This window comes from Populus alba, chromosome 8 (assembly GCF_005239225.2).
Source record: "Populus alba chromosome 8, ASM523922v2, whole genome shotgun sequence".
Lineage (NCBI taxonomy): Eukaryota > Viridiplantae > Streptophyta > Magnoliopsida > Malpighiales > Salicaceae > Populus > Populus alba.
This window is the reverse complement of record NC_133291.1, coordinates 525,644-549,187: the sequence shown is the minus strand read 5'-3', so window position 1 is coordinate 549,187 and position 23,544 is coordinate 525,644. Positions and strand designations below refer to the sequence as shown.

Sequence of the window (23,544 nt, the reverse complement as noted above, 5' to 3'; positions counted from 1 at the left end):
TTCACTATTACGTCATTCAAATTTAATGACTTCATCATCACTGTTAACTGATTCATCTACGCTAACTCTTGTGGTAGAGATCAAAGTAGGCTCTTGCCGAGTCTGTGATAATTGGGGATCTGATGTTTGTGTTAGAGGAGGATCAACCATTAGTGGTGGTGGCATAGAACAATTGTCAGAAGAATCATCTTCAGTGAAAGATTCTTCAGAAGTTACAAGAGTTTCGTCATCAGGAGTCTCTTCTTCAGATGCATTGTCAAAAGGTTTATGGCTTGATAGGTGTCTAAAACTTGATCAGCACCAGTGATCTTTTAGTTTGGGATGATCTTTCCGGTTTAGAAATTCACTATGGAATTCAGTCACTCGAGTAAGAACTTAAGGCATTGAAAGACGTGAATCAGGGTCGTTGAGGAAGAAAGATAAGGCATTAGCAGCTGAGACGAGAGAAGTGACTTTTGGAGATAACAAGGCCATGAATAAAGAAAAGAGAATGACTGTTTTCGATTGCCCGGAAGAGTGCTTTCCGCTTTCGATTGATTGAGTGCAAGCTCTTTCATTTTCAAAGGTTGCAGTTGGACTTTTAAAAAGTGATGGAGTTGAGGGTCATCCAAAGCTATATTGAAGTTTGGATAGAAAATAACAGCTACTGTGCCACAAATGAGCGTGGTTTCAAGAGATCCAATGCATACATGTTGATACTCTAGATATATGGTATCTAGAAGAGCTAATCTTGTTATAACAGGTAAACCTTTACGGCCATGATAAGACAAGGCTAGTCTAATAGCACCAAAATGAATATGTGTATACCATTGGGAAATCTACTGGCCTGGAAATTTAGATGGAATTTCGAGAGTAACAAACTGTTTGTAAGAAGTAGCAGGAATTTTATGTTGGTTAAAAGAGGAAGCTTCAACATATTTTTTGGCCACACGAGAATGTTGTTTAATGAGAGTTTTAATACTGCGGATAATAGAAAGAGACTTTTTTTTTTACAAAAGCATGATAAGGATTTACAAGAGGAAGATCTGTTTTAGATATTTTTTGGGTATCATCTAAAAGGCTAACCTCATATAGATAGTCAATTTTAGTAGACGTAGACTTGCAAATAGAAGGGGAAGGCTGAAGGTAAAAGGAGGAAAAAGAAGTCAGAAGAGGGGATGAAGATTGAGAAAAAGGTGTCATGGTCACACACAAACTAAAAGGGCTTTAATACCACAATTTGTGAGACATATACTTTGACAGAGTGCTTAACACGGCCAACCTTATGGGCATTTAACAGTAACTCATTGGAGTGTCATGTTTCTGTGGATGATAATAAAAGCTTCTAGTTTAAAATGTAAAAAAGGGAAAAGTGTTTGAAGAACAGAGAATTAGAAAAACAAGTTCTTTATTGAAGAGGCTTCTCTTTCGGGGTCTACCTTCCCAAGGTTTTGCCCTTATAACATTATATATAGCCTCTATATATACTACTTTGAGGCTTTTGCTCACATCACTCATTACATCAGAAAGCACTGAAGCACACTTAATAATGCACACTCTTATGACTTATGATGCAGCAATTACAAAATACAAATAACAAGTTAGTACAACACTAATATCAACTGATAATAGATTCATGATCTGGAGAGAGATTCTGGCCTGACATGTTTTCTTGATGACGAATAGTTTTGGACTTGTAAGGCCAGCATATAGTCATCTTCTGTAAGCATTTCCATCTCATATGGTTCCAGAAGCTTTGGTATTCCCAAAATTATTTGTTTAAGTTTTTTATTTTTGTACCGTATTTGTAAGTTATAAAGATAAGCAAAATAGTGAGGGTTATACAGATTATAGTCAATTTCTTCATCAGGATTTGTTCCTTTTAGCTATATTTCATTAGGAATAATGTTGTTCTTTAGGCACACTGTTTTTTATAAGGTCCTAATGTTCGAGAGCTTATCTAAGGGGTTTTCATACAGGGAGTATGGATGAGTTTTATATATTACAGCTTTTGGAAAAATCATAACCAGATTGTCGGGTAAAGCTTTGAAAGGCCTATGGAATATGAAAATAGAGAATTGATGGGCAAAAGCTTGCTTAACAGATTTGTTACAAAAGTGTATTGTGGTGTACTTCAATCCGGTAGGTTTGTGCATGGGGCCATTTGGATTTTTCCTGTCAGAGAAGAGAGATCCATTGTGTGGGGTTGTAGAACCAAGTGAGGAACTTTAGAGTACAGTTCCAAAATCTGCAGGCCAAGATGTCCTGAGAAATCTAGAAAGAAAGAAATTAGTGGGAAGCTCAATAGCAATATGGTATAGGTGACAGAAATACTATAAGGTATAGTTCTTTAAGGAACAATCCAGTAGGTTTGAAGGTGAAGAGGTGAATGAAAGGATATTTGGGATGGATGCCTAATATTTGGAAACAAAAGGAAGACATATCATAGTTAAGAATAAGGTAGTCTTGGAGGCCAAATAGTTTGTCTTTTGCTTGCAGGTCAAGAGTGTGGTTAAAAACCATATCTTGAGCAAAATGAGGTAAGTCATTTATAGGGTTGTCTTGTTTAGGTGGAGGAGGATTGGAAGAGAAGGCCATAAGAATCAAGGGAATGAGCAGTGTTTGTGATTTGGGTGGTCTGGTGAGCATGTCTGGGATCAAGTTCTTGCTTCCTTTTATATGTTCGACGGTGAAGATGTACTTTGAAAACCACTCAGTTAATCTCAGAAGCTGTGGATGAGGAAGCATCTTGCGTTTGAACTGTAGTATTTTTGAAAAAGAGGAATAATCCATGACACTGTAAAGTAATAAGTTGTAAGGTGAAACTCAAATTTTTGGATGCCATACTTTACAGCTAAGATTTCCTTAAAAGTGGAGTGGTAGTGGATTCCTGATTCTTTGAATGACCCACTTTTATAGCCACATATTTGTCAGTGGCCATCTTTATCTTCTAGGAGCACAATACTCCAATACTTGTCACTATCATCAGTTTGGAGTATGTGTTATCCTATTGATGGAATGACTAAAACAAGTAAATTTTATGTGGTTATCTTTAATTGTCTAACATCTTGAATCTGCTTTTCTGTCCAAGAGTCCGCATCTTTCTGGAGCATGAGCTGAAGTGGCATTATCATCTGTACAACTCTAGGGATAAAATTTATGAGATATTGGATAATTCCTAAAAACTGTTGGACTTACTTTCTTGTGAAAAGGTTATCTAAAAACTTTTAGAGTTCTTCGGCTATATAGGTGCCAGGTGTATAAACACCATTTGCAAAGATCTTGCCAAGAAATTCGATTTTTTTTTTTTACAGATGAGCATCTTACTTTCAAAAAGCATGATACCATAGTGGTGAACAATCTTTGCAAATTACTTTAACAAAGTAGAATGTGATTTCTCATCTGTGAAAAAAAGTAAAACATCATCAATGTAGATTAAAGCTGATCGTCCCTAGCTTCATCATTTGTCTTTTGTGGATGACTTGCTCCTTTTCGCTAAAGCATGAATGGATCAAGTTCCGGTCATTAAAGCTTGCTTGGAGTCCTTTTGTGCAGTCAGAAAGTTAGTCTTGCTAAATCCAAGATCCATTTCTAAAAAAACCTCTTAGCATGAGTTCAAATACTTTAATCATAGCCTTTTGAAATAATAAGGGAGCCACTTTGAGATCCAAATGCATGACTCTCCATTGATAATAATGGTCTGGTATGTAGAAACCTGTTTTATATCTGTTTTCAGAATGAATGCCAAGTTGCCTTGATTGAATGGCTTTTGATTTATTAAAAATTTTTTGGTTTTTTAATTAGTTATAAATGTATAATTTAATGGTGTAAATTCTTAGATAACAATGATTTATGGAGGGTTTGAAGAAAAATAAATTGATGTTGGAGTTAGAAACATGTTGAATCTGAATTTTGTTTAAATTAATTTTAATTTAAAATATCTAAATTAATCATTCATCTTCACTAAGGAGTGTATGTTTTTTAGTGTCAATTTATTTTTATTTTTTATATATATATAAAATATTAATTATATAAAAGATATTAAATTAATATTTTTATATATAATTCTGGATGATTTTAATATGTTAGTATAATTTTAAAAAAAATCTAAAAATCAATTTTAATATTTTTTCAATTAAAAAATATTTCGTAACAAATCATCAAATACGTCCTTAATTGGATTAGAATAGATCTTATGTGAATTTTTATTTATTTAATATGTCTTATCAATTACTCAATTTACTCGTGTTTTTATTTTTTTTAACTTAATAATAATAGATAAAACATAGGTTCAAAAATTATATTTTCATCAATAAATTATAAAATATACCCTCAACTTCAAATCAATGCACAAAATCATATAATATAATTATTTTGATATATTTTAAATAAAAAATATTTTTTAAAATTTCTATACACGGAATTCTCATGGCTGTTTAAAATTGTGGTTGCGGTTACTTTTCAAAGTGTTTTTTTTACTTCAAAATACATTAAAATAATTTTTTATTTTTTAAAAATTATTTTTGATATCAACACATTAAAAAAATTTAAAAATATAAAAAAAATATTAATTTAAAATAAAAAAAAATAAAATTTTTTTAAATATTTTTAAAACACAAAAACAAACTAAATTAACTCTTATTCACAGAAAAAAAAAAAAAAAAACTTTATTCGTCTAACCAAGCACTGACTCAGTTTGTTTTAAAGTAAAAATAAATAATTCTAGGACAGTACCGTGCCTCCAAAATCCAACATTGTACCAAACGCCCGGATAGCACGACCAAGCCGAACAAACCTGTCTCTCTCTGCGAAGATCCCACACAGAAAACTTTGTCTTACATAAGTTACACATCAACAACATCATCACCACCACCCACCAAACCAAAGCTCAAAAAAACACCAACACAGAACAGTTTCCTTTTCATTTGTTTCAATCTGACATTGAAAAGTAAAGAACTTTGGTGCCCAATTCAATAATTTATTCATATTTTAAATCCACAGCAATTGTCAAAGAATCAAGAAAGAATGGCAGTGGCAGCCTTTAAATCCACGTCAAGAAGAGCATCAACAACAAGTACAGCAACACAAGATAAAGAAACTTCAACAAATCAGCACGCTTTACCAACAAAAACGGTACCTCCAAGAAGATCAAGAAGTGTGAGTGCAGTGTCAAGATCCTATCTTGTTGATACTTCAACAACAAGAACAGCAGCTGAAGGAACAGCTACAGGATCAACAAATTTATTGATTAAAAGAGACAACCCGCTTTACTGGAGCAATGTTTCTCCACCTGATAAAGAAGTCGGTGAAGTTGTGGTTGATAAGGAAGAGTCTAAGAGTGCACCCACAAAGCCAAATGTTGTTGGTGATGGTAGGAGAGGGAGATCTGTGTCAAGAAAGGCTGATGCTGGAAAAAACGTTTCCGGGATTGGTAGGAGTTTGTCCAGGGGTCCTGTTTCCAGAGGGAGGTCTGTGTCTCGGCCTCCTGGCTCTAGAGGCCATTTCGTGAATTCCGAGGTTTGGCTTTCATTTTTCTTGTATGAAAGCTTTATTTTATTTTATTTTCAATTCATGGACAGCAAAGAAGGGTTAGTTAATTACAGTTAAAGGCTGTTTTTTTTATTGATTCGATTCAAGAATCCCGAAGGATTTTGAAATTATTTGTTGTGAAAGGGTTTATTTATTTATTTATTGAATTTGAGAGTAGCAAAGCATGTTTTGCTTATTGTTAGTTGTTGTATTTGACAGAGTGATGCTGAACGAGAAGGGAGTTCGTTGACGAAGTATAGAAATGGGAGTGGCGGTTTGAGTGGTGTGTCAAATGCTGGGAGAAATAGTGATTTAGCGAGGAGTTATGATTGTAAATTTGAGAAGATGAGAAGTTTTCCGATGCAATCAGATGGATCTGCTTCAGACTTGGTATTGTCTCAAGAAATGCTTTTATGTTTTTGGCATTTATAAATAAGATTTGAATGAAGCTGTTTAGTTAAATGATGTTTCCTGTTTTATTTGTTCTTTTTTTCTAGCCTTCTTTGCCCATGAGGAGTTGGGAAGATAAAGGTCTGGGAAGCTCAATTTCAGAAGCTGAAGAGAGAACTATTAAAGCAGTTTTTGAACAAATGCAGGTGAGACCTGAATGCTGTTATGTTTAATTGGTTTGGACACGAGTGATTTGGAGTTATTTATGTGCCGATGTTCTAAATGGTTAATGAATGAGATTGTATGCTGCCTTTTTACATGAATGGTTCTGAAACATCAATGGATAAGATGCATGATCCTAATATAGTTTTGGTTATGACCTCATGTTGCAGTCATTCCAAGGGGATAATTTGGGAGATGGCACCTCTAGTCGTATATATGAAACTGTTCGATCTGAAGTTAGACGCGCCATTGCTGACATCCAAAATGACTTGGAAAGTGTAAGTTCCTGTGGTTCATGGGTGATAAAGGTTTTCTTACATGATCTAAGTTGTGCTGCTTCCATGCAGGATGTCCCTTTAAAAAAAAATTCTTTTGATGTCTCTTATAATGCTTTACTAGTTATGAATGCCTGGCATAAGTTTAGCCAACTAGTATTGGCACGCACTTGTTTCAAGAGACCTTAGTTACCTGACTTGCCAACCTAGAACATGACATATTGCCTTGACTCTTTGGATTGGTCGGTTGGATATTTGATGCGAGGGCATTAAATTTCAGGAGCTTCTGCTGGATTTTATGGTTCCGTTGATTTTATTTTTTTGGGGGGGGATGTGTTATAGAATATTAATTACTTCTTGCACATTTGATTGCAGCCTTCGTATTTTACTGCTTGCTTCCAAGTTTTATGCTTGTTCATAATTCGCTCTGGACTTTGTTTTGAGCTCAGACAATCCGGAGGAGTAACACAACTGCTATTGCATTGGCCAATGTGAATGATATTCCTCCTGATCTAGTCAACCCAAGTGCAGTTGAATTAGTTTTGGACATCAGAAGAGAATATGCCAAGAAGCTTGAGCAGGTAAGTTTTGCTCATTTTCAGCTGAGATTGTGATTGAGAAGTTAGATTGACCATAGGAAATCATTATAAACTTGCTAGCCGTTGACATTTGCTTGAGTTGAGCTGGTGTGTGTTAGATTCTAGTTTCAAATTAAGTTAAGGAAAACTTGACATGCATAGTCGATGCTTGTGTTTGCCATGTGATTTGTAGCCACTGTACTACCGAGCAGAGTAAGGTTTTCTTCTAAGAAAATTTGTTAATGTTATGGCCTGATGAAAATTATTTTGAGATGAAATTTAAAAATGGCTGATGCCTGTTTCCTACTTCCGCTGCCACTTGAAGAACGCTTGAAAGCTCAAAAGAGGAGGGATGGGATTGGGATAGATTCTAGATTCAAATGTTAGAAATGACAAGGACAGGAGGGGGTGGGGTCGCTCTTGTTTCCTAGTTTTGATAAATGGTCGTTGAGATCCATAATTTTCATGATGTCGTGTCTGTGGTGCTTTATGCCTATTCAATTCTCTTCGATAATTTAGTTCGAACAGGCACTTACGATTGGATCTCTTTTTAACTTGCAGTCCCAGGAACGGGCGAGGAAGCTTCGAGCAGACCTTGCTGTAGAGGAGCACCGTGGCTTAGAGCTCAGTAGAATTCTGAAGGAAGTGCTTCCGCATCCGAAGATGTCAAATGTGCAGAAACCCCGTGCTGGAAGAAAGGTACATCCTTATTTTTTCTTTTTGCACGTGTGGCTTTCATTCAAGCATATTTCACTAGATGCATTAAAAAGCACGTCTAGCATCGATGTAGAACAGAAGGAGAAAACAGTTAAATATGTTTAGTGAGGGATGATACCACACACATCAAATCAATATCCTTCTGAATCTGAGTTTACATGTTCTGCATATGGTTGATATTCTAAAATATGGAACTTAATTATCCATGCTTTAAGTAAATAAACTAACTATAATTTCAATCTTATCTGGTTATGGTCTCTCTTGCTCCCTCCCCCTGAAGATCTTTGGCTTAGAGGTGGTTTTTGATAATGATTTTAGCCATGTTTTTACTGTTCTGTTCATTCACATTATGGTTCATCCTCCACATGCTTAGCAGTTGTGGGCTTTCAATGTCATTGGACTTTCTATGTCATTACCATATAGATGAGTGTTTTAACTGTATTTTTTTTTGTTTTTTCTGGTCTGATGACAGTCCAGCATTGAAAGAAGTAAGGTGTCAAAACGATTAACAGATGAAGCCATGGCTTATTTTGATGAATGTGTGTCGCTGTCAACATTTGATAGCTCTGACTTCTCATCACCTGAGGATCCACCAATCAACTTAGTTGGTGTTGGTGATTGTGCATCCTTTTCCCAGGAAAATTCTAACACTGCAGCCAACTGCTATCCCAACAGTTTTGCTACCAGTAAACAGGTTTTTTCCTCTCTACATTCTTATCTGTTATTTCTATTCTGAAGAAATACAGCTGGCTGAATCAGTGATTTATTTTCAAAAGATACTGATGCCATCTCATTTTAAACTTAATTCCTTTTCTTCGTGGAGGTGTTTGTTCTTCCTGTCTTGTTCTTTGCTATGTCTGTTTTATTTTTCCTTCTATAAAAAAACTGAGAGACAATGAGGCTGAGGTGTTAAATGAGATATATAAGCACCCATATACTTCATGCAACATTATGTTGGAAGAACAAAAGTAGAATCTTCATGCCTTGTGCGCCGCACCCCCCACCCCCCTTCTAGAAAAGAAAGTTCAAGACAGTGAGGTTGAAGTGCTGAAGGAGAAAAAATATAAGCGTTCATATACTTCATACAATATCATGTTGGAGAAACAAAAGTAGAATCTTAGTCTAATGATAAATTATGTTTATGCTTTCAGGAATTGGTTGGTACACATAGCCACGGTGCATCAGTGCTGTCAACCACTGGCAGCAGCCAGGAGCCTGCTCTAGAGGAAGTCACTCTAAACAGCTCAGAAACACCAGACAGTCGGAGGTTGCAATTTTCTTTTGCTCAAAAGCCAAATGATTCCATCGAACTTCAGCAAGATATTAGGAAGTATGTCAAAAGCTTTGAGAAAGACACAGAAAAAACTGCCATCAATTCAAAGATTTTAAGATCAAACCACTTCGATCTGGATGAATATAATTTGCAGGCCTCGAGGCAAAACTTCTTATTTGACACAGTGTTCCTTAATAACAGAATCCAGTCAGGTAGTGTGCTACTGTGCGACGGAGGCATGGGAGTTTCATTTTCACCCTTTGCTGCCGTAATCTAAATGACGTGGTTAGATTTCCACAAATCCATCCTGACCATCTGGAATGTGGAGAACTTTTGTGTGCAATTTGTGCTAGTTTGATGTCTTGTATACAGTGATTCAAGATTGTCTTTGAGAATAGAAAATAGGAAGTTTGTTGCAAAGTGAACTTTCAATAGGGTTACAGATATGTGATTTATGTAGAAGGGCTGGGAGCCTGGGACCTCTACTTAGGGTCCCTGAACAAGGGTGTTGTATAGAAAGGGTTGGCTCAGGTTTGTGTGGAGCACACATTTTGTAAGGTGTTTGTAAGCTCATATAATGGTTGTAAGATACTGCTATAAATCATATTTGTATCATTGTTGATTTTTCTTTTCTTTTCTGCCATAAGTTTCAAGCCAAAGATGATTAGTAGTGGTGACCCAGAAGGACTTCCAATACCCCATGGTTCTTAGTACAAAATAAGGTTTATTTTTTCTTCAAGGAACTGATCTCTCCACCTCTGGGTACAATTTTACAGATTCATATTTGTTCCTGTCAAGCTCACTGTACTGTTATCCTATAAATAAATTTATTTGATGTTTTTGTTTTTATTTTTCCAACTAAAAACGTTATGTAAAATGTAATGGAATTGGTAATTTTAGACGAGGCATGGATGTAATGTAGATAATTTGAAACTAAAAAAAGTTAAAAAGTATTTTAGAAGCGTGTCACAACCACATCCCAAAAAATCAACGCTAAGCTTTGCTTGTTCCACTAGCAGCTCTGCTAATTGCTATCTGCCATGGTGTGTGTGGGACCAGGCAATCTTTGCTCTACAGGGTCTGAGGTAATATGAATAAAGGCTAGGGGCGAAAATATAACTATACATTCTGCAGACATGTCCTTACACGTCCCTTGTTATAAAGTGAGTCACAGATCAAACTCACCAAAATATCTGACACAGAAAGCCAACCCATCAGCAGCAGCAAAAAAACCAGAAAATACAATAAAAATAACTGACATATATCCTTCTTTAACTCTAAATTGCTTAGTAGAAAAGCAGGAAAATCTTTATTGGTGGCATGGCTGCACGAGTTAGCCAAGTGTAGGGTACTAACTCAATGTTAACTAACCCAGCTCAAAAATCTCTAACCACATGTATGGTTAAAGTTAAACCACACGAGGCCAAGAAACATGGTCTAGTGAAGAGGCCTCTCCTCTCCCTCTCTTGCCTCGGCTTTGTGCGTTATTTTAATGCCTTGCGCTTCCACTCCTCCTTTCCCGTTGTCTCTCCTTGTTTTGGTAAACCACTTTTGGTCACCAAAATACACTTCTTTCAATTTCCAAACTCACAAAATCTAAACCAGGGTAGGAAAACAAGAGAGGCCTAGCAAGCGAGCATAGCATAGACCCATCATTTCTCTTCTGACAAGTCTTGCTTGCCTGCATTCCATCATATTTTGTGCTCTCACATTGCTAAAAGAAGAAGTAAATGAAGAGGTCGTCATCTTGCTCCTCCTCCTCCTCCTCCTCCTCCTCCTCACCTTATTGTGTGGCCTCTGAAAGCATTCAGAAGCCAAAAGTCAAACGCATTAGAAAAAACCAAAAGAGCAATCAGGGGAAATCCCAGAAGAATGCTGCTGCTGCTGCCGCCAACAGTCCTAACTCTGGCAAAAGAAGTTCCATTTACAGAGGAGTAACCAGGTACCAAAATCTTGCTCATCTTTTCAAATTATGATTCTTTTTCCTTGTGGGGTTTTTCAAATATGCACGTGTGACATTCTTGTTGGTTGATCAAGAGCAGACATAGATGGACAGGAAGGTTTGAAGCTCATCTCTGGGATAAGAGTTCATGGAACAACATTCAAAACAAGAAGGGAAAACAAGGTGGATTTTGCTTGATTAATTAAAGATCAACTAAGACCAAGGAGATCTATAATCCATGTTTATTACTTATAAAATTTTACTTATTTTCTTAATACTTTCTGATCATGTTTTGTTCTTTACACTCATCCCCGTCACTGTAACGGTCACATCCACAACTGTGTCTGCTGCTCAGTTTATTTGGGTAAGCACTCCTCCTGATGATCTCAATCTGTTTTTTTTTTTTTAAAAGAAAGAATCATAATTATTTTTTATTTCCTTCAACCACAAAATGAAGATCATGGGTTCCTAACTGTGTGTAACATGCAGGTGCCTATGATAATGACGAGGCAGCCGCACACACCTACGATCTTGCTGCCATAAAGTACTGGGGGGCAGAGACAACCTTGAATTTTCCGGTACAGCACACTCTTTCCTTGACTTTCTTTCATTCTTTCTTTCTTTCAGGAATTGACCATCGCCAACATTCATGCACTTCAATGGCAAGTTACATGTCCAATTATTACATGAATCTCGTGTGAGCATGTGAATCGAGCCAGTCACATTAATGAGTCGGTCTTGATTCATATGAACCGGGTCGGAAAGATCGTGTGAATAACTTGCTAAGTTACACTCAAACCAGTCACATTACGAATTGTAACTCGATCTTGACTCATGCGAACCGGGTCGGATGATTCATGCGATAGATTGCAAAGTTACACAGTGAAGTTGATCGAACAAGCCTATTCTAAGCATAAACTGATGGCGATGCAGATAGAATCATACACAACGGAGATCGAGGAGATGCAGAGGGTGACCAGGGAAGAGTACTTGGCATCACTTAGACGGAAAAGCAGTGGATTCTCCAGAGGAGTCTCCAAGTACCGTGGGGTGGCTAGGTAAATGCCACTTCTCTGTCGTCTTTTATTTCTCTCTCTTCAGCAACAGTTGGTTTTCTGGACTATTATAATTTAATCGCTTGATTCTTGGCACTGGCTATGATTAGTTTGACTTGCTTGGTTTGAATCTTGACAGGCATCATCACAATGGTCGATGGGAAGCAAGAATTGGACGGGTTCAAGGGAATAAATATCTCTATCTTGGAACTTATAGTATGCTCCTCCCTCCCTGTCTCTCCTCTCATCATATCCCATATCTTATTGTCAACAATTTGCTATTTTACTTGAATGTCGAGCGTGAGTTTGTGCTCTGGGAAGAACACAATTCCTCGACTTTTCTCCAAAATCCTCCCCAGTTGGCAAATTTGGTTTCAATTTTGAATCTTTGATAACAAATCTTTTATCTCAACTCAAGTTCCAGTGATCCTGAAGAAACTTTTAGAAAGGTGGATTTCTTTTCTCCAAATCTTTTTCAATGTACCGGTATAAAAAATTATATAAAAAAATTATTTTAAATGAATAACTAATTTTTTTTAAAAAAAAATATGCAACATCTTTTTTTTGAATTGCACAATAAGCAAGCAGAGTAGACTAGGAGGCGGACCGAGTCTTCTTCTGCTGGGTAGATTCCAAAAACAAAGCTGTCGGTGTAGATTGGAAATAAATTTTAAGGTTAGATGACTTGATTGCAAGAACAGTTTTTTAGCTCATTGCACCTGCAGAAGCATCAGAGGCCCAGATTAGATTAGCATGTCAGATCATAAAAAAGATTAGATCTTTAGCTCACAATATCAATCTAATTACTGAATTAGTATGGACTGCGATACCCACAGATTCAATGCAATCAGTACCATTACGAGGTCACGTGACACACCCTTACAATGACAAAAATGGGCACGTGTCAGTTTTGCCAAAAACCCTGGATCTTTAATCTTTTTGCTTGCATAATTTTTAAAAATTATTATTTTTTATGTTTTCTTATTATTTTAATATAATAATATCAAAAATAAATTAAAAAATATATATTTTTAATTAAAAAAACAACATCGGCATATTAATTAGCCACTCTAGCGGCCCTACTACAAGGTAAGGTAAGGCTTATATGGCCACAAATGAGGCATTAACTGGCCACCTGAGGGGCCCTTGTCACGGCCTCGTGGTCACCGTCATGGTCGGGCTATGTTGCTTCTTAACTAGGAGAAATATAGCAGTTGCAGGTAGGTAGATGACGGTGGCTTTGAAGTCAAAACCTGTTCAGTCTGTCTCATTTCATTGGAAGAGAATACCTGGCTCTTGGGCGAGAGAGGTAAGAGTTGGGGTAAAATATCTTATTGCCCTTGTAGATTCAACAACATTCCACTTTGGTCCTTGTAGTTTGAAATTACACAATTTGAATCATGTGGTTTCCAAGAATTCCCAGTGTGGTCAAGTAGCTAATGATGAGCCCTCCTTTGTGAATTCTTTTTTTTAGATTTAAGATTTTTTTTTTTGTGGGATATTCTTGACTTATGCATAGGAGCTCGGAAGGAAAAGATGGGAGAGAATATGAAAAAGCTGAGGGCAAAAGGAAGGGAAAATGGGCATTTTGTCAGGTAGTAGCTAGATATACATGATGGATATAGGGCAGGGCTTGAACTTTTTCAAAACTAGATGATTAAAATTGGGAAGTTCAAACTACATGGGTTGAAATGGAATGTCGATAAATCTTTAGGGGCTAAAATAAACATTCCCCTTGGTACTGGCAGAAAAAAAAATCACCAAAAACATAGGATGGATCACCTAGAAGAATCCCAACAAAACATCTTCCAAAAGAGAAAAGGCAAGGTGGTGTGGGGCCTTACATGCTTGCAAATGGTCAATCTTTTGGGTTAAAAAACTTGAAGGTACGGCTGATTCTTGATGCTGTGCTTGTCTACAAGCAGCAAGATCTTGTTCAGCAATGAGCTAGGGCACAATCAAGAGCTTAAAATTTTTTAAAAGCGATTTTAAAATACTCTTAATGTTTGAAGAAGTGAGATTTGAATCCAGTTGTTAAAATAACAAGTATATGGCAGGCATGTGAACTCCCGATCTAGCTTTGTTACCTAAAGCGATCAGCCCCTGTTTATTATGTTCCATAAAAATATACTCTTCTTGCATGATCTTTAATTTACTGATTGCTTGATTAATTAATTCACTAATCAGATTTTGTTTGTTAATTCTTCTGTAAAGATACGCAAGAAGAGGCAGCGGCAGCATATGACATGGCAGCAATAGAACATAGAGGAGCAAATGCTGTGACCAATTTTGATGCCACCAATTATATAGAACGGATGAGGGAGAAAGGCATCCCTATAGACCAAATCCTCCAAGAACAACAGCAACAACAACTTGGTAACAACTCGATTGATAATCCCGGCATAGAAGTAGAAGCCGGAGTTGAACAACCATCACCGCAACAACAAGAGGAACAAGAGCAAAAAGTTGCTCCGTCGTTGCAAGTTCAACGCACACAGCTAGATTCAAGCTTGGATGGTGCATCTCCCATGGTTATTACGGACACCATCGACGAGCACGAGCAAGCATGGAGCTTTTGTATGGATTCAGGATGGAACCTCACAATGCTTGATCTTCCTTTCGAGAATTCTTGCGAGCTGCCGGACTTGCTCAATCATACAGGGTTCGAAGACAACATTGACTTGATGTTTGATGCATGTTGCTATGGAAACTAATAGCACAGGAGGGGTTGAAGAGGTTGGTGTTGCAAGGAGCATGGATGGGGATCGGAGGACAGGTTGTTGTCGGACTCTGTTTCAAGTTCTCCAAATAGCTCAACGACCACCTCGGTTTCTTGTAACTAATATTTTTGGATGTTTCGATGGACTTTGTAGGCCGAGGATTGTTTAGGTTTTGTTTGGGTGGATGCGAATAAAAAGGCCTGAAAGATCCCTAGTGTTTTTTTTTTTGTTTTTCCTTACATGCTTGTTTTCTTTTTGAAGAAAATATTAATTAAAAACTTCAATAATTTTTGTTTTCCCTTTTCAATTGCCGGGCATTGCCGTGTTCTTTTTAAAATTCTTTAATTTTAAATTAATTTTTTAATATTTTTATCTTTTATTTTCATGTGTTAATATAAAAAATTTTACAAAAATATTATTTTAATATATTTTTAAATAAAAATCATTTTATAAAACACTTTTTATTACCCTCTTAAACTGATTCATGGAAAGCCACGCACACAATTGAGAGGATAGTTTTTTTATTTATTTGAAATTATGGTAATAATTATTTTTTAAAATATTTTTTATTTTAAAATATATTAAAATAATATTTTTTTATTTTTAATATTAGCACATCAAAATGATACAAAATTATAAAAAATTAATTTAAAATTAAAAAATTTAAAATATTTTTTGAGTAAAAAAATAAACACACATGAAAAGTTAAATAAGTATGACCAAGTTTGGGTTGAAGGAGTTAGCCAAGTAAAACCTCAAATAACTATAAACCATGATAAATGTTATGTTTTTTTAAGAAAATGATAGATATTGAGTTATAATTTTTTATAATATATAATTTTTTTATATATTTTAGATGTGGTAGTTCAATCTTTAAATAATATTTTCCTAATATATCATTTTTTATAAACAAGGTAAATGAAAATCCTCGTTGAAAAACATAAGAAAACTGAAAATTTCCATGGGCCTGGCTTGTACCCTTGTCAAACACCCAAAATCCATATTTCTAACCACCTCTAAAAACGGAAAGAAAAAATAAAAATTTCCATATTTGTAACTGTCAGAGTATAATTTTGTAAATATTAAAAAAGGAAAGGGTGAAATGTGAAACTGATAAACCAAAAAGGCTTGAAGTAAAAATTAATAACAACAAGAATTCAAGGGTTATTAATGCTCCAAGAAATCAGAAACCAGAACTCTTCAAAACAGAAAAACACAAAAGACAATTTTTATGCAAAAACCCTAACAAAAGAGAGAGATAAAGAAGATTTGGGAAGTGGGTGTTTGTTAAACAGAGGTTTTATTAGCTTAGTTCACTCTATCACCCTTATAAAGGTCAGTTTCATTTTATTTATGAAGACCCCATTTTTTATGTTGAAGTTTATGGCTTTCATTTCGATAAAGTTTGAAACTATATTGATTTTTGTAAATGATTTTGTGTTTTTTTTTTTTTTTAAAAAACGAGAACTGAATTTATTGTGGTTAATGGGTTTTTGTTTACTTGAATTTTGATATGTAAAACATAATACACACTGCACATTTGCTTGGGGTGGTTTTGCTCTTATAATTCTGTTGTTTTCGTTGTTTTTTTTATGGGTTTGTTAATTTTTGCTCTTATTCTTGATAAAACTATGTTGTGCTGGGATAGTAATTAGGCAGTGCCTGGTTACATGGTAGTGACAATGGCAGTGAAAGAATGAAGGAGAAACAAGAAAGCTGCTATATGCTTTATTTTTTCAATTGACTTTTGCTTGAAGTGTGAAATAAAGGCAAAATCTTTAGTTTTCTTGTTATATGTTTTTTTTTTCTACTATGCAATAGCCACCTTTTGTTTTTGTTACAATTCTTGTTTATAATTAGACATGTTCAGTAATCTTCATGGATTAATGTTTTGAACTGGTTACTTTTGTTTAATTCTGATAAGAGAGATTATTCAGGCTGTTTGGACTGCTGATCAAGTTGGAATAAACATGAAGAATTGGTTCTAGTCACGCAGAGAGAACAAAATCTGCATTCACGCTACACCTATGGATGGTGAGGTGGTAGACGTGGAAGTCAGGGAAGGGAATAATCACTTGGCAATGATTGCTGACCCGAATGAGACTGAGAAACAGAATACAACCGGGAATTATACGGAAGCAGCAGTTAGAAATCAGGATGATGATGGAATTGCTTTACCGCATGTCGGCATGGAATTTGAATCAGAAGATGCTGCAAAGACATTTTATGATACGTATGCTAAGCGTATGGGATTTAGCACCCATGTTGGTCAGTTTACACGTAGTAGGCCTGATGGGCCAATTGTGACTTGGGAGTTTGCTTGTTCCAAGGAGGTTTTCAAAAGGAAGAATATTGAGAGCTGCAATGCCGTGCTTAGGATAGTGAGGAAAGATTCACATTCAGACAATTGGGCTGTAACAAAGTTTGTTGAGGAACATAACCACTCTCTGGGGACTCCTGGTAAGGTCCTTCGACCACGCAGGCATTTTGCTGGTGCTACAAAAACCATGGCTGAAACACTGGATGCCACTAATGATGTTTATGTTTCAACAGACGGAAGCCACGTGCCTCATGAACCAAACCATGTTAGGAATGCTTTCCCTGTAGAACCTAATAATCTAGTCAGAAATGTTGCACCTCTGCCTGCAACCTATTTCAGGGCTCCTGGCGGAAGGAAATCCCTTGGAAGAGATGCTCACAGTCTCCTGAACTATTTCAAGAAGATGCAAGCTGAGAACCCTGGCTTCTATTATGCAATACAACTTGATGATGAGAACCGCATGACTAATGTCTTCTGGGCTGATGCAAGATCAAGGATTGCTTATAGTCACTTTGGCGATGCAGTTGTTTTTGACACGATGTATAGACCAAATCAATATCAAGTGCCTTTTGCTCCTTTTACAGGCATGAATCATCATGGTCAGATGGTATTGTTTGGTTGTGCATTGCTTCTAGATGAGTCCGAGTCTTCCTTTACTTGGTTATTCAGGACATGGTTATCTGCAATGAATGGCCAGCCTCCTGTTTCTTTCACCACAGACCAAGATAGAGCCATACACATGGCTGTTGCGCAGGTATTTCCAGAAACTCGTCACTGTATTTGCAAGTGGCACATCTTGAGAGAAGGCCAAGATAGGTTGGCTCATACATATCTCGCTCATCCTTCCTTCTATGGAGAGCTTTATAGCTGCATTAACTTTTCTGAGACAATTGAGGATTTTGAATCATCATGGGCCTCTCTCCTTGAAAAATACGATCTCCAAAGGATTGAGTGGCTTCAAGCTGTGTACAATGCTCGCCAACAGTGGGCACCGGTTTATTTTCGTAACACTTTCTTTGCTGCCCTTTCTTCAAATCATGGTATCAGCTCCCTCTTTGATGGGTATGTGAATCAACAGACCACAATACCTTTGTTCTTTAAACAATATGAACTCGTGCTTGAACATTCTCTGGAAAAGGAAATAGAAGCAGACTATGATACAATTTGCACCACTCCTGTACTTAAGACACCATCGCCAATGGAACAACAAGCTGCAAACCTTTATACCAAGAAAGTGTTCACAAAGTTTCAGGAAGAACTAGTTGAAACTTTTGTGTATACAGCAAATAAGATTGAACGAGATGGGATGACCACTAAATACAGGGTTGCAAAATATGAGCATGATGACAAGGCATACATAGTGATGTTGAATATATCTGAGATGCAAGCGAGTTGTAGCTGCCAGATGTTTGAATATTGTGGCATTCTCTGTAGGCATATACTAACTGTCTTCACTGTAACAAACATTCTTACCCTCCCATCTCACTACATATTGAAGCGATGGACAAGGAATGCAAAATCTTGGATTGGATCAGAGGAACAGAGTGTGGATTCACAAGGTCTTGATACTCTGACCTCTCGCTTTAACAATTTGTGCCTTGAAGCTATTAAATATGCAGAGGAAGGAGCAATTGCCATTGAGACTTATAATGCAGCAATCAGTAATTTAAAAGAGGGTGGAACAAAGATTGCTTCTGTGAAGAAAAGTGTTGCAAAAGTCACACCTTATAGATCACATTTTAGTGGAAATAGTCAAGAAGAAAATAACAAGAAAACCCCTACTGCTCCTCATGAAATGATCCCATCATTGTGGCCTTGGCAGGATGCTATGCCACCTCGGTTTAATCTTAATGACGGGGGAGTACCTTGTGCAGATTTGAATCAGCCCAGCATGGCCCCTGTATCTATTCACCGTGATGGCGGTCCAACTGATAACTCGGTATGCAGCAGAACCTATGTTTTTAATGTCTAATCATTGTCATAAAATTATACTATTTGAGGTCATAGAAATTTTTCCTTACAAGCATCTGAACATAGTTCGTGATTTTTTCATTGAAATAATGCAGGTGGTTCTCACTTATTTTAAGTCCATGACTTGGGTCATTGAAAACAAGACTTTGACACCAGATGGTAAAGTAGCTGTCATCAACTTGAAGGTACGTAGTCTTTTCTTTACTGAGCCGTTGACTTTTGTAAACTTAGTCTTACATTACTTTTCAGAAATTTTCATTAGCTAGTTGCACGTTATTTGCTAGAAATTTATGCCAATTGTGTTATCTGAAAGCACCAGCTTCCTCTGCACAAAGCTTGCATATTATTTCACAGTTGTTGCCATGTCCAATGAAATTTTAACTGTTAATTAGTTCATTTTGGTCCCTCATTTGCTTGCAAATTAATTAAGCATGGATGCTAGCTATGAGCATATTGTGATACATTCATTTTGTTATTCTAGCATTTTCAGTTTCATTTGTGCATGCTATAAATTATCAATTATTTCCCTTGTCCTTGCTCTAGTTGCAAGATTATGGTAAAAATCCATCAGGGGAGACAGAGGTACAGTTTAGGTTAACCAAGGTCACGCTGGAGCCTATGTTGAGATCCATGGCCTACATTAGCCAGCAGCTCTCAACTCCAGCTAATCGAGTTGCTGTCATCAATCTGAAGGTACAAAACCAGATTTTACTATTCCTGTTCGTGAAAACTTGCTAAAACAGAAAGGCTAAATACTTTGTGTCAGATTGGATTTAATCACTTTCATCAGTGTATTTTTAGCGCTCTCTAATAAGGTTTAATATTATGGTCTGCATAGATTCGTATGACATAGGCATTTCTTTAATGAAGCTCCATGTTTTTCTGAATAAAAAATTGAGGTAAAAAAAAATCTCCAAGATGGCCATTATACGTGAGCTCACAAGCTGCTTCCCTCCACTATTAGCACCATCCTCTTGAAGAAAGTATAGAAAATCTCTTTGTTATGCTATATGCAGCACATCGTTGACATGGGCTTGAGATCCAACCACAGATCCCACTAAAGAGCTGGGATAGTGATTCTGGAAACTCGGTTCTTATAAATCCACAAAACCTTACCATGTCCCATAACCTCCTTTTATCTTTCTACTTGCCAGTTAAACCCTGAAATGTCAAGCATGTCTTGCATTTCACAGCCTTGTGATCTTGTGACCGGTGAGTTTCACCAAAGGCATGCTTAATATTAGATGTCTAGGAGAATGTCAGGGCTTTTAGTTTTTTGTTGCTCCTATGTTAGGTAGGTACATCATGTTAGTATTTATTTTTTATTTTACTTATCATCTCAAATAAGTAGTATTGCATCATCTGGTCACTTGAAAGTTTCAATCTTTTGTTAGTCCTATAAATCACTAGGAAAAGCCAACATAGACAATTATGCAAGGCTTGGTTTTTTATTTTTGCTTATTGTCTCCAGCTCCAAGATACCAAGACAACGACAGGAGAAACAGAGTTAAAATTTCAGGTTTCTAGAGATACACTTGGTTCCATGTTGAGATCAATGGCATACATCCGTGAGCAACTGTGAGAGCTGTAAGTGTATTCATTTGGATTTTAAAATTTTGCTACTTGTTGAATAATTAGCAAGATCTTTAGGCCAACTCCCATGTCTTAGCAGAGTTCAATTTGCTTGTCCCATGAATGGCAAAATGGACTAATTTTCATTGCTTTGACGTGGCTATAAAACATTAATCTGGTTAGTTGATTTTGATTTGACCAGTGTTGGCATGGTTGTTGGAAACAGGTTGCCATTGGCTTAAATCCCTTATGTGCCAACTATAAGATATGAAATACTGATAATTTCCACTCTTAGATTGTAAATTACCATTATGCTTAAGCTGAATGTAGATGATATGCTGGCATTTTCAGGCCACCAACACTAGTTCTGCAGTGTTACCTCACATTAGGCATTGGCTATATAACACATTCTCACTCGAAGAAGATATTCAGAGAACATGGGTTCTTGTAGTAATTGAAGTTTTAATATGGCAGTTGCTAGTATAAGATGTCCAAGTCAGAATTTTACTTTCTGAGGTTCATGTATATAATGACCGAAATTTGAGGAGATTGTTCTTGCGGTTGGGTTAGAAACACCTTCATGTTAGAATGTGATTTGATCGATCCACTCTTTGAAGTGTTTTTGCTGGTGTCTTTTCAATGTGGCACAACGAAATAATGTGCGCTGACATTAACACCTGTGATTCCTGCAGGTTTTCCGGCAGCAGCTTCATTTTACCAATTCTGTAATCAAGAATTGTATAATCTGTTAGAATTCCTTTGGGTGAGCTGAGCCCGAAATAGATCCAGGCTTCCAGCTACACCGGGAAAGCTAGCAGGAGTGGAGATGTGCTCTTTCTGGTCTGGTAACCATTCGTGTATGATGTGCATGCTCCAGTGACACACAACGTGTGGCCTTAGCTGTAGTTAGGTATGGTGTATTGCTATTCCATATGACCAAGTTTGGATTAGCTGTAGTTAGGCATTGTTAATCTTATTCCTAACGTCTAGATAATATAATACATGGTTTCCTTGTAACAATGGGCTGGAAACTTGATTTGTAAATGCGAGTAATTGTGAACAGTCGTATAATATTATATTGAATGAGCATTGCATATATATTATTGTTTCCCTTCTTTTGGAGCTGGTGTCATTTCTTTTATTAGTTTTGGCTCCTCTCGTAAATGTAGTTGCAACTGCCAGCAGAACTATCTTTAGGGTTCTTAATCTGTCTGGTTACATATGCTCTGTGCAGGCCCCCAACAGTGCACATTGCTACACAATACTGAGTTCAACACGGTCTTGGAAGATCACCATCAGGATTCAGCAACTCTGCTGCCTACATAGGAAGATTTCTGAGGAGTGAAAAGGGAGAAAAACCATTTTTTCAATTTCTGTTATCTGCCTATGGAATGGATCCATCATAAATCTACCTAATTCAGGATATTTTTCTTTCAACACTCCCAAAATGAACGAGGCCATACCACTTTATGAATTCAAACAATAGCCAATCAAATCTTTTCCTATTCTAATCTAGACCGTAAACTTGTTTTTCAAGACCAGCAATGGTTTTTATTTGATCACTCTTGATGTCAAACTTGACTCAAGGATTAATCTTTATAATCATTACAGAATGTGAAGATAGAATTTAAGGTTATTACCTTCTTGTTCTTTATGCAACTCAAAAATCATTAGATCTTCTATCTCACAAGAAATAAGTTGGTACAAGTAAGAAAAATCCAAGAGAAAAAAACTTCTCATAGATGCAAAATTTGTATATGTATCCTCTGTGAACTCATACTTTAATTGATAAAAAGATAATAATAACCAAACTTTGAAGATAAAAAGGCATAAAGAAAAGGGACAAACATAAAATATACTCGGTGTAGTATCATTTTCGTACAACCAAATTATTTTTTATATTAATTTTACCCTTAAACTCGGTTATAATTATTTAACAAAAACTATTAGATTTTATATAAAATGATATAATTTATTACAAAATAAAAGCATAATTTGAATGAAAATATAAATAAAAAAACTTGGAATTTGATAAAAAAAAAAAAAAATTATTATTATTTTAAGTCTGAGAGTTTTGAAAATAAGATTCGTACAAAATACTATGTAATGATAAAAGCGATATATTTTTTTATTTAGTTGGAGACTGGACAAATAAAAACGAAAGCCACGAAACGGCATAACTTCAACGAAAGCGAGCTTTCCTCTCTCTATCTTGTTTTCCTCAAGAAAACTTTGTTCCTTTTTCCTCGCGCACCGGTTCACATCCCGCCGATACATTTCCGACACACCAAAAGCTTCGGAATCTCGCTTAAGTTTCCTGGTATCTTTCTTTCTCTCTGTATTTTCTTCTTCTTCAATGATTTTAGAGTTCTGTCATATGCCAAGAATGCCTATCATGTGTATGATGAATTGCCGGTTGCCGGCCACTGATGAATTTGATGCTTTCTTTCGTTTCTTTCTCGCATTTTGTCTTCAATTCCTTGTGGGGTTTAAGCATTTCAGTTGGTTTTGTGTAGGGATCTTGGATCATTGGTCTGCGCTTCTAGTTAAGGTAACCAAATGGGATTGTGCTTTCCTTCAACACCCAAGAAACTGGCCATGACTATAGGATTGTTTGCTTCTGGAGCTGCTCTTTTTGCTCTTGGCTTGCATCAATGCTATGTCAACATTGCTCCTCAACGAGCTCGTGTCAAAGCTCGTAATGATTTTGTCAGAGAACGATTAAGAAAGAAGTATGGAAAAGAATAGAAGGAATTATGCTCGCTGCCTCCAAGTAAAAACCCTAATGATCTCGGCATAACTCGAAAATAAAAGCATCTGTGGTTTCAATCGGAAATCTGCTATGGATACAACATTATTCATTTTGAAATTATATCCTTATCTAAATTTTGTTATTTTCTTGGAGATTATATTCATCTTTTCTAAGCACTCAATGTGTTGATTTCACAAGACTCCGTCTTCCTTTTAATCCTTTGCTAGCAGATACAAGAAAATTGTTAGG

The 23,544-nt window shown here is 36.3% G+C and overlaps 3 protein-coding genes across 6 annotated transcripts; all 3 read left to right on the top strand.

Annotated features, from left to right (window-relative positions):
• The first annotated feature begins 4,721 nt into the window (after positions 1-4,721).
• LOC118045049 (uncharacterized) lies at positions 4,722-9,596 on the top strand. Its single transcript, XM_035053546.2, has 8 exons — positions 4,722-5,496; positions 5,728-5,898; positions 6,006-6,104; positions 6,291-6,398; positions 6,845-6,976; positions 7,535-7,672; positions 8,163-8,384; positions 8,842-9,596. Exons 1-8 carry the CDS (start codon positions 5,005-5,007, stop codon positions 9,238-9,240), a joined length of 1,761 nt encoding a protein of 586 aa, XP_034909437.1. The 5' UTR covers positions 4,722-5,004; the 3' UTR covers positions 9,241-9,596.
• Positions 9,597-10,172: 576 nt separating this feature from the next.
• On the top strand, positions 10,173-14,905 carry LOC118045051 (ethylene-responsive transcription factor WRI1). The gene is made up of 7 exons (XM_035053547.2): positions 10,173-10,905; positions 11,006-11,088; positions 11,261-11,269; positions 11,395-11,483; positions 11,839-11,963; positions 12,100-12,176; positions 14,175-14,905. Exons 1-7 carry the CDS (start codon positions 10,694-10,696, stop codon positions 14,672-14,674), a joined length of 1,095 nt encoding a protein of 364 aa, XP_034909438.1. The 5' UTR covers positions 10,173-10,693; the 3' UTR covers positions 14,675-14,905.
• A 932-nt stretch (positions 14,906-15,837) lies between these two features.
• LOC118045052 (protein FAR1-RELATED SEQUENCE 3) lies at positions 15,838-22,026 on the top strand. 4 transcript variants are annotated; one of them, XR_004686907.2, is made up of 7 exons: positions 15,838-16,015; positions 16,618-18,939; positions 19,067-19,156; positions 19,515-19,664; positions 20,443-20,558; positions 21,236-21,453; positions 21,778-22,026. XR_004686907.2 is itself a non-coding variant. In XM_035053549.2 (6 exons), exons 2-5 carry the CDS (start codon positions 16,708-16,710, stop codon positions 20,551-20,553), a joined length of 2,583 nt encoding a protein of 860 aa, XP_034909440.1. In that variant the 5' UTR covers positions 15,838-16,015; positions 16,618-16,707; the 3' UTR covers positions 20,554-20,558; positions 21,236-21,658. The 4 variants fall into 4 exon arrangements, 1 of the variants encoding a protein (XP_034909440.1); XR_004686906.2 differs by having other exon boundaries at positions 16,605-18,939; XR_004686909.2 differs by lacking the exon at positions 19,515-19,664.
• The last annotated feature ends 1,518 nt before the right edge of the window (positions 22,027-23,544 follow it).

Bases quoted from the DNA above. Each gene is read 5' to 3' on its own strand.
- LOC118045052 (XM_035053549.2), top strand. From the start codon at position 16,708: ATGGATGGTGAGGTGGTAGACGTGGAAGTCAGGGAAGGGAATAATCAC. The intron at 18,940-19,066 runs GTATGCAGCAGA...GAAATAATGCAG, and splicing joins GCGGTCCAACTGATAACTCG to GTGGTTCTCACTTATTTTAA. The intron at 19,665-20,442 runs GTACAAAACCAG...TATTGTCTCCAG, and splicing joins TTGCTGTCATCAATCTGAAG to CTCCAAGATACCAAGACAAC.
- LOC118045049 (XM_035053546.2), top strand. From the start codon at position 5,005: ATGGCAGTGGCAGCCTTTAAATCCACGTCAAGAAGAGCATCAACAACA. The intron at 5,899-6,005 runs GTATTGTCTCAA...CTTTTTTTCTAG, and splicing joins ATGGATCTGCTTCAGACTTG to CCTTCTTTGCCCATGAGGAG. The intron at 7,673-8,162 runs GTACATCCTTAT...GTCTGATGACAG, and splicing joins AACCCCGTGCTGGAAGAAAG to TCCAGCATTGAAAGAAGTAA.
- LOC118045051 (XM_035053547.2), top strand. From the start codon at position 10,694: ATGAAGAGGTCGTCATCTTGCTCCTCCTCCTCCTCCTCCTCCTCCTCC. The intron at 10,906-11,005 runs GTACCAAAATCT...GATCAAGAGCAG, and splicing joins ATTTACAGAGGAGTAACCAG to ACATAGATGGACAGGAAGGT. The intron at 11,964-12,099 runs GTAAATGCCACT...GAATCTTGACAG, and splicing joins AAGTACCGTGGGGTGGCTAG to GCATCATCACAATGGTCGAT.